The following is a 9803-nucleotide window of genomic DNA, read 5'->3' on the forward strand; positions in this document are numbered from 1 at the left end:
ACTTGATGACTATTAGCATTACATCAGTTTTACAGCTTTTAAGGATGTCATTATCTCCTCTGTCCTCTGATGCACTCTGCCTCTGGCCTTAAAGACCAAGCCAAACAAAAGAGCATTTAATTGCCCTGTTCCCCCCTGCCCCCCTCACAGCCCATCACCCCAAATGAGACAGAGGAAGACTGTGGAGAAGTTTAAAAAAAAACAAAAACAAAAAAACAAACAAACAAAAAACCACCAAACACTTAAAAAAATCTGGAGTTGTTTTCTGTACTTCGCCAGGGTTCTAAATCAGATTATTCAGCTGCCTTAGTAAGTCCAGATAGGGAAAGCACTGATGTTCGTAAAGCCATTCTGGTATTATCTGGGGTGGGGGGCAAGAGGGTAGAGGGAGAAGAGGAAAGGCAAGGAAATTACATTTCCTAGAAAGACTTGGTATCACTACATGCTATTTTTTCTAATTATCCCAAATCAGGTAACATTTCAACATCTGTCATTTGGCCACTCTAATGAGAATTGCATCCTATATACTCTAGTCAAAATCAATATATAACAACAAAGTTGAAAATCCAACTGTTGTTAGAAGTCATAAAACTCTGAAAGAAATTAGTTCCAGTGAAGAACAGAATAAAATAGTAGAAAAATAACAGAAGCCCTCCTTTCCCCAAGAAAGAAATCAGAGAAGCCACACCACGAAACTCACCAGTTCTGTGCAGAGCAAAAATCTAAAACTGACCTGGATGACTATTTTCAGAGCTTTTACTTTCTGAACAGAGGACCAAGCATCCTTCAAAGACTGGTTCAGTTCTTCAATTCGGTTCATGTAGTCCTGCTGAGTCAAATTCAATAGCTCTTTCTGCGACCCCTGGCAAGACAACACAAGTGTACTTAGTAAGAGAGGGAGGGAAGGAAGGAGAGTGTCGTTACTATAGAGTCAAATTGGCTGGGGAGAACAACCCACAAAACCTACTACAGAATTACTTAGTTTTCCCTTTTTACCTTTGCAGCATCAGTATTGCAGGTGTTTGGCACAGGAGTGCATCACAACTGCTTTGGTTTCCAAGAGCCACGCATGCTGGTACCCAAAGCTGGCCATGAGGTCAGAAATGCCAGACTATTTCAGTGCTATTCTACTCACTGTACAGTTACTGCACTGACGCTATACATAAGCATACTAGCACCTATGCAGAAGCAGCATCAGAGAGAAATTAAATGTTTTGTCAGTAAGGTCCTAAGAAATTTACTGAAAGCAAGAAAAATCTGGCTGTTTCGCTCTCAGTAAGAAAATAACACTCTCTTCATTTCAGGCTCAGTACTGGAGCATTCTTGTGACCTTTTTTCCAGAAGATCTTACAGATCTTATAAAAAGATTACAAATTAAAAATAAACTAGTGAAACATTAGAGGCAGAAATAATTTTTTAAGCTTTAAAACTGAACTCACACAGGAACAAAGTGACTATAAATGCATTTAGAAAAATCAGAAGGTGGTTCTGGAACAGCCTTCAGTAGAAATACGGGTAACATTAAAACTACCTTCAGGACTAGTTCTGATGAGTTTATTAAGCTGCATTATAGAACAGATTTCGTAATACCTGAGAGTCTAGAAACAACCATCAGTAAAAACAATCACAGATGAAGAGATAAAATGCAAATACAACTACGGTTTCACAAAAGGTTACATATTTCCTTATGACAAAAGGTACTTCATTTTTCCACTAGAAGAATCCAATCCTCTATTTGTGATACGCAGCTATCAGAACTGTGCTGGCTCAGGCAACAGGCAACCTGAAGTTAGTTAAGAGGCAGAGGTTTCAAATAACATTACCTAAACCAATTCCAGATGTACCCCACAGATTCAGGTTTTACAAAAGTACATTACGGAACACCTCATCTTTGCAGGAAAATACTGCAGTTTGAGAATTAACTGGAGTACTCAGTATGTCTCTCAACCACATAAATGTAACTTTAATTAAGCTCAGGTAGACAGCATGCAGTTTCAGCAACAGGGGCAAACAAAATTATCAGATTTTAAGATGATTAGGCTCCATGAAGTTTCATAGCAGCTCCAGACCATATACAGTACCAAAGTAAATTAACATTGGTAGATGAGGTGAATTTTCAAACCACAGTCTCTAGTGATACAAAAACATGATTCTGTCTGAATTCTGTAACAATAAAAACTGAAATTACTAGAGAAGTCCCATGGAATGTATATATTTATCTAAATTCTGCATAAGCACACGCAGAATCAGGACTTTTTAAAAAGGTTTCATAAAAGATTTTTATTTCACAAATTTATTCCACTTTTAAAATGATGATGTAATTGGCTTAGAAAACTTTCTCACCTCTTCCAGATCATCCAGTTCTTCTAACCTTGTTCTCACTTTTTCAGAAACTGCTGAACCAGTAGTTGTAGCTTTTCCTGTAAAGAATTACATATTTGTGTTTAACATTTAAAGATGTGAGACTTCTAAAGGGAAGCAAGCCTGAAGGAGCTGGACAGACTCAGACCATCTGTCAGCTTCCACAACAGAAGACAAGTGGCTTGATTCATTTGGTGGCTGTTCCTGAAGACACACATTCACTGTGAACAGGGAATGACAAGTAAGTAAAACTGAATAAAAATGGCTTTTCTTGCAAGTTTTGCTGGTAAGCAAAGAACCACTGCAAAGAACCATAAGATAATTTAAGTTAGAAAAGCCCTGCAGAGGTCTGTGTCCAACTCTCCTCCCCAGCGTATCCAATTTTGAAGTTGTAAGAGGTTACACAGGATTATATCCAGTCAATTTAATGATATCCAAGGATGGAGATGTCACACTCTCCCTGGATATCCTGTTTCAGTGTTTGACCACTCTTATTCCAAAAAAGTATTTTTTTTTTTCAGAAGCTGAAATGCTGTATGTTTACTCATATATAAAAATTCTGATTTACTATGCAATCAGCTCTGACTACTTAGCCCAGATTTGCTTCGCTAGAAAACATGATAAAATATTTAATATTTAGTGCTTTTTTGAACACTCAGCATGCTGTTGAAATAACTTAACTTTCATGTAAAGAGAATAACTGAACAATTTCCCAAAGGACTTGTTTGCTTTCCCTTCCAGCAAGCAGAAGATTTGATGAACATGATCCTCAAAACATCATTGCTCACTTTATACGGAATAAAGTTTCAAGCTGTGAATTCAAGCTGTGGAAGGCAGGGAATTCCATTTCCTCCCACAACACATAATCACAAATTAGTTAGCCTACAGGAGTAAAGATAAGGTGTTTGAGCAGTTTGTTTTCAATAATTATTTTAAGTCAAAATCCAGTAGAAGCCTTATCCACAAAAAACCCACCAACATAGATTCAACCATATGTCAGAATAGAGGAGGACATGAAAACACATTTCAACTATTCTTGACCACAAAACTGTCACTGTACCCTACCTCAATCAAAATCTGTTACTGTTAAAGAAACTGCTTACCTTTTTCAGATCCCATGTACAGATTCTGTGAAGAAACAGAAAAAGAAAGACTTTTAGAAAACATGTACTCACTAGCATTCCAAGAACGCACAGGGTAATGAAACTGCTGATTAAGCCTTTAATTGTTTAGACACTGCTAATTAAGCCTTTACTCGTTTAGAAGTAGCCATAAGATCAGAAGTTATTTGTATTGTTACAAAAAGTCAAAGTGATGGCTTCTAAGTGTCAACAGACTTTTAGACTCAACTCCAAAACAATCACTTTCAGCGAGAGCTTACGCTACAACTTTCTAGAATGCTGAAACCGAAATTTAGAGGACGAGTATTTACACATGAAACAATTACAAAACAGCAACATCCAAAATCCATTAAAGGTCTACTACAACAAATAAATAAAACTGGAGAAGCTGCCACTTACAATAGAGAGCTTCTCTGTTGTTGTGTATCTAGCAAGGATTTCACCACGTTTGCTTGACCATACTTCAAAGTCACTTCCTACCGCTGAGCTGTCATCTTTATCCCGTTTCTTTCGCGTACTATCCTATGAGGAGAGTATGAGTGCAAATGTTAAATAAAAATCTGGGAAATAAAGAGATGGCTGATAAAGGTCAACTTAATGGTTCAAGTGCTAACTGATCCTTCCAAAAGTTACAATATTAAAAAATAAATAAATTCTATTTAAATAAATGTCAACATAAGCCAGATAAATACAGGTGAATAAAAAAGAATGCATTATCCTATGAATACAGTATGTTTCCTATTTGCATTAACCTAGTTGGTGAAACAAAGATATTTTATCCAAGGTTGGCTTTGAAGGTCTTTTTTTGTTTTGGTTTGGCTTTTTTAAAATTTAATTTAGTTAATTCCCCTCCAGTGTTACCATGGTTGCAGTAGTAGTCACAGGATCTGCAGCTGCTGCAAATAACGACAAGGGATCGGTACCATCCAATACACTGCTCAATGGATCCATCATAGAACTAGAAGAAGAGGAGGAGGTAGAAGAAGTACTTCCCTTCCGGTTCATTTTCTTGGTCTTGGAATCAGTAACCTAAAAGAAAAGTTCAAAATTATTAAACAAAAAGGCTTTCCCTTCCCCCTACTTTCTTTAATAAATCAAAGTATGTGCTACATAAACTGTGCTGTTGCAATGAAAGCAAGGACCAACCAAATGAAGTCTTTAGAATGAGCATCAGCAGTTACAGTGAAGCACCTCCTTTTCCCCGAATCTGGGGGCATTCTTCAACAGCATTTCCATCACTTTTTTTTTTTTCCTGTCCCTCCAATTCTAGGTCTACAGAACTGTAAGAACAACCACTCTAAGTTTCTTTCTAGCCTCTACTTTACTGTTTTTCTCCCTCTCCTTCAACCTCTTTCTTACTATTTGATTTCCTCTGCCAGTCTCAGTTTTACTTTTCTTGTACAATACTCAAGCCCGGAATGTCAAATCCATTCTTAAGGCCTCCGTCTTATCTCCCTCCTGACCTTTCTGAGTAGAAGCTGCTGCCCATTCATCATTCATTAGCATTTGACTATCATCTCTGAAGGTGGATTTTTTTTGTACATCCACATTTTTAAAAGCCTCTCATACATTAAAGAAATTATAAATGTTTTAAAGCATACAGCTGACTGGAAGTTAACCCAAAACCAAATCTTACATCAAGCAATTATGCAGGTTATTTGTAATGCAAGAATTTGATTTTAAACTTATCCATTATTCAGCGTTTAATGCAACCAAGTAAGCCCAGAAGTTGAAATGCTACATTTGTCAGAAGGAGACTGGTTTTGACACATAACAGCATAAGCAAACTTCTATAAAGGACAAACAGAACAAACCTTGATGCCTCTAAAATAGCAGGCCACTAACATAAAAAGCAACTGCACTAGTACCACCACCAACTTCAAAGCCTTTTGATTTTAAGGAACGGAAGTAAAAAGAGGAATGCATTCACATTTTAATTCACCTTCTTTTTCCAAAAGCATAAAAAGAAACTCACTGTAATGGGTTTTAGTGGATGGTAATCACCAAAATCCAAGGGCACAGATTCCAGTTTGCACACTTCAGATTCTGAAGCATAGTCTCTTGATCTCGCATGCCTTAAAAAGCAGGAGTAAAGGAAAAGTATAGATGCACATAAATAATCACACACTTACAGAAAAACATATCCTATGTCTATACAGATGCAGGCATATTTACAAGAAGAAATGCATGTTGAAAATTAAGTATGTCATTAAGTGAAATAAATCACAAAAATATATGTATTTCTGGTTTTAGTTTGAATTTGGTATTAAGAGAGAACTGTAAGAACTATGGCTTCCATCTCTAATTAAAAAGACTTGATTCCAGAAAAGAACATAAATAAAAGTCCTTGAATAAAACAACACTGCCACTAGGAACTAACAGTAACATACACTAATTTATCAATCACAGTTTAAGGACACTGCCCTTTTATAGAACAAACGATTCATCCTCATTTTCATTGCTCAAATATAAATACGAATTTGTATTTCAAAAAGGCTTTTAAAGCATGTTTGACAATGTAGGAAGGCAAAAAAGGGAGATTAAAACTTCCCAGACTAGCACCAGATGACAATTTCAAGAGACTTAAGAGTTAAAAACACTTTCTAATATCTCTGACAACACATCAATACACAAAATTAATTCCTTTTATTTGTACGGAGTGGTAGTAACGGTTAAATAGGGACACGAAAACACAAACTAACAGAAGACATAGGACAGCCGCTTTCTGAAACAACTGCCATCACAGCCACCACACAGAACCTTCCTTTAGCAGTAGCAATAGTTAAGTAGCAAGGCAGAAAGAGATACAAGTAAAATCTAGGAAAATATATTTGAAAATGTTTTCTCTGCATTCTACCCTCCACAACTTCTTCATTTCTTTTTTTGTCTTTGAAACATGTAGAGCAGCTAATTGTTCTTTCCTGTTTCATCCAGGATCCTGAGAATGTTTACAGCATGCACTAAGGCCTTCGCTGAAAGAGCAAACCAGTGAATACACAAAGGTTTCTTTAGTACAACTCCTAATGAAAACAAACTGCATTCCTCCCATGTAGTACATCTTTCCCACAGAAAGCAATCCAAACTTCCAAAGAACTCCATTCCGACACAGAAACCTAACTCACTGGTAAGAATTGCAGAGGTGCCAAGCAGCCGGCTCTTCTATAGATACTATGTACCCCCAAAACCCAGATTCATTAAAAGAAAAAAAATTAGTTTAATTTATGGTTATGCTACTCCAAGGAGAAGCTTTCGCATCTAAGGAGATACAGCAGAGCAAGAGAAAGACTCTAGTGAAACCCACGCGCTTATTCCTTTTCTTGATCTCCAGCTCCTTTCCTTTACACATGAATGGTCTCTTTAATTTACTGTTGTCCCACCATTCAATGGTTCTCCTCGCTCACTTGCTTCATGCGTTAATTAGCATTTGGGTGAAAAAGCTGTCAGACAAACTTTGGCTGCCTAATTATAACATTTCTATGACTCCGTTACAGTTCTGTCAGTACTTCCATACCTCTCCTTTACAGATATCTCCAAACCAGCAGCAAAGAAAGAGATCACTGACAGCTCAGGTTGGCATACCACTCCCAGGCCAAAACCAATCGTACTCTCATTATAATGCAAGGCATCCCTGGGCAAGTACACATCTCTAATACACACGTGGGAACAAAGAAGAGCTGTTCACCCTGCAAAAAAGTCTTTTAAAAGTGCATTTACAATGCGGCTATTCAAGTGATAAGACAGCTTGTAACACAGCTAATACGGGGGACAAGTTCCAGCTTGCTCTGACACTAGGTTCCACTTACTCTCCAGGAAAGGAGATTAAGCATTCCTTCCTCCGCCACAGCAGCACAGCCAACTTCTGAGAGTAAATAAAAATAAGACTCGGGCCAAGCCAGGGTTTCACACCCAGTTCATACTGCGAGGTACACCCCTGCTTGCAGGTGCTGTTTTGACAGTGGTTTTCAACCTTTTCTCACACATGAGCATCACTGGAATTGCCACCGCTCTATGCCTTCGACGCTTGCCAGACTGCCAACCTTTTTCTCTCCTGGTAAACAATCTCTTTTCCTGGGACTGCTATACCTCCTCCTTATCCCCAAGTTACTGAAGCTTTTCCAGCGCCCAGCCCGCTCCACGAACCCAGGTGCCTCCCTCACGCTCCAGGCTGAGCGCAGAGACAGCCTCTGCGCAGCAGAAGAACCAGCCTTCCACATTACAGAAATCCATGCATTAAAACATTTTACTCTGCTTCATTATTTCTCCCTGGCCACTTCTGCATCAGCACTACCAGACTTACTTCTTACAAGTCTACTCATTGCTGCATTACGTAAAACTCCATTTGCCAGAACCATTACCACTCTGCTTTGGGCCTGCAGTCCTTAGTTTTTCATTACATTTTGGTACTACTACATATTCAAAAGTTGCAGACGCTTTTATTCCTTTCTGTTTCTGCAAGGTCACTAACCACACTGAGAGATTCCGTTGAAATTACTGCACTCAAAGTATCAACACTTCCAACAGCCAATTAACGAGTCAGAGCCATATGACACTCACATTTCCTTAGCTATAGAAATTAAAGTTTTAAAGTATTTCATACCCCAGTGAATTTATTTTAAAAAGCATAGCTCTGATGTTTTTATAAAACCTCAGCTGGTTTCATTAACAATTAAATTTCTAAATCCACAAATCATTTCCACTTTTTATTACACATAAAAGTTTGCTCATACATTAATAACATGAAACAGTCAGATGATTTTCAGTGTGACAACGTATATACAGGGAAAGCTTTTTGGCAATTGCTGCATATTACTTTTATTGACTCCGCATTAGTTTTGATTTCTAGTTTGCTGAGGACTGTAACTCATCAGCCACAGCAAAACCTGGAAATTCTGTATCTTCAGTGTGTTAAAAGAACACCAGCCTCAGGAGAGCAAGCCTTCTACAAACAGAAAATCAGCTCATTTGTAAACAAGGAGAAAAAGGAACTATGAACATAATTTTCTGTACTCTGTCAGAGAAAGAGCGCCTATTTTATCCTTCCTTTCCATAACAACTCCCAGACTGTAAGTTACTGCATGTCTACACGGCGCAGCTTCCTCAGCTGTACACCAAGTTTTCCTGCAGGAATACCGCACATCGCTGGAGGCTGACTCTGCCTCTTCAGTCTGTAGCTCGTAAACACCATGTCAACTTCTAAAGAGCCTGTGAAAGATAACTAAACAGAGCTAAACCGCGCTAGTAAACATAAAGGCACTGTGCGCAATCTTCACCTCCACTGGCGAGTTCTGAGGAAGGCCCGAGCAGCTGCCTGCGAGCCCGCAGTGACAGGGCCGGAGGCGGCAGGAACACCCCGTTCCCTCCCCGGCTCCCTTCTCTGAACAGAGGACACTCATCACAAAAACCGCTACGTGCCGAATCAAGCCACCACCGGCTGCCCTCCGGTGACTTTCTTGCTCAGTTCGGGGAAAACAAACCCACGGCAGCGCGGAGCCCCGCGGCCGTCCCGTCCCGCCCGGGCTTCGAGCAGCGCTCCGTCCCTCGGCACGGCTCGGCGGCGGGGCCGGCTCCCGCCTGGGCTCGCTGGCACCCACGGACCTCGGGGGCCCGCTGCTGCGTGGGAACCCCACTAACGTCGGGGGTTTATCACACGCAGCACCGTGTGATAAACCTCACCGGTATCTTATTTCTCCAGACAGCCGCCAAGAGAACCGCCGGCCCGCGCCCCCCAGCGCCCCCGCTCCCTCCCGAGCGGCCCGGAGCCCCGCAGGCAGCAGCCCCGGGGGCGGTGAACGCTTTCGCCTCCCGAGGGCGCTGCTTCCCCAGCCCCGCAGCCCCGGAGCTTCCCCCGCCTGCACGCTCAGCCGTCCTCCCCGCCGCGCCCGCCTCAGCGCCGCGGCCCCCAGCTGGGAGGGGCGCCGGGGATGACGGCTGCCCTCACACAGCCGCGGGAACCCGCAGCCCCCTCAGAGCCCGCTACCCGGCCCTGCCCTCCCCCAGCGCCGCTTCGGGAGCGCGGAGGAACGCAGTCCCCTCTCGGGACGGGGGCAAGGCAGCGCCCGCCGCCCGCAGCCTCACCAGGGGAAGGCAGCCATCTTGCCGCCCTGTCACGTGACGCGGCGGCCGGGCAGCGCCTTCCCCCGCCGTTTCCCGCCCCGCCCCGTGGCGGCAAGCGCCTGGGCTCAGCGGTGGCTCCGGGCGCGCCTGGCTGCTGCTGGGTGGCCCGGCCCGCTCCTCTCCGGGCCTCTCGGGTCAAACAGCACCCGGGGCTGTGGGCAGTAACCACACAGCCAGAGTTTTTCCTGGACGGGGTAAAAAGACCCT

General features: G+C 41.8%; 1 protein-coding gene across 2 annotated transcripts in view; it reads right to left on the minus strand.

Moving 5' to 3' along the window:
- VPS35L (VPS35 endosomal protein sorting factor like) overlaps positions 1 to 9577 on the minus strand; it is a 53399-nt gene extending 43822 nt beyond the window's left edge. For both annotated transcript variants that reach the window (XM_086760067.1, XM_086760066.1), the window contains exons 1-7: positions 9558 to 9577; positions 5458 to 5557; positions 4344 to 4511; positions 3882 to 4004; positions 3465 to 3489; positions 2344 to 2420; positions 734 to 862 (exon numbers count right to left, since the gene is read on the minus strand). In XM_086760067.1, the coding sequence (XP_086616193.1) occupies positions 734 to 862; positions 2344 to 2420; positions 3465 to 3489; positions 3882 to 4004; positions 4344 to 4511; positions 5458 to 5557; positions 9558 to 9574 (639 nt within the window). In that variant the 5' untranslated portion in view covers positions 9575 to 9577. The remainder of the gene's footprint in view (positions 1 to 733; positions 863 to 2343; positions 2421 to 3464; positions 3490 to 3881; positions 4005 to 4343; positions 4512 to 5457; positions 5558 to 9557) is intronic.
- Between the last annotated feature and the right edge of the window lie 226 nt (positions 9578 to 9803).

This window comes from Chlamydotis macqueenii, chromosome 15 (assembly GCF_036417535.1).
Source record: "Chlamydotis macqueenii isolate bChlMac1 chromosome 15, bChlMac1.mat, whole genome shotgun sequence".
In the NCBI taxonomy this organism is placed as follows: Eukaryota; Metazoa; Chordata; class Aves; order Otidiformes; family Otididae; genus Chlamydotis; species Chlamydotis macqueenii.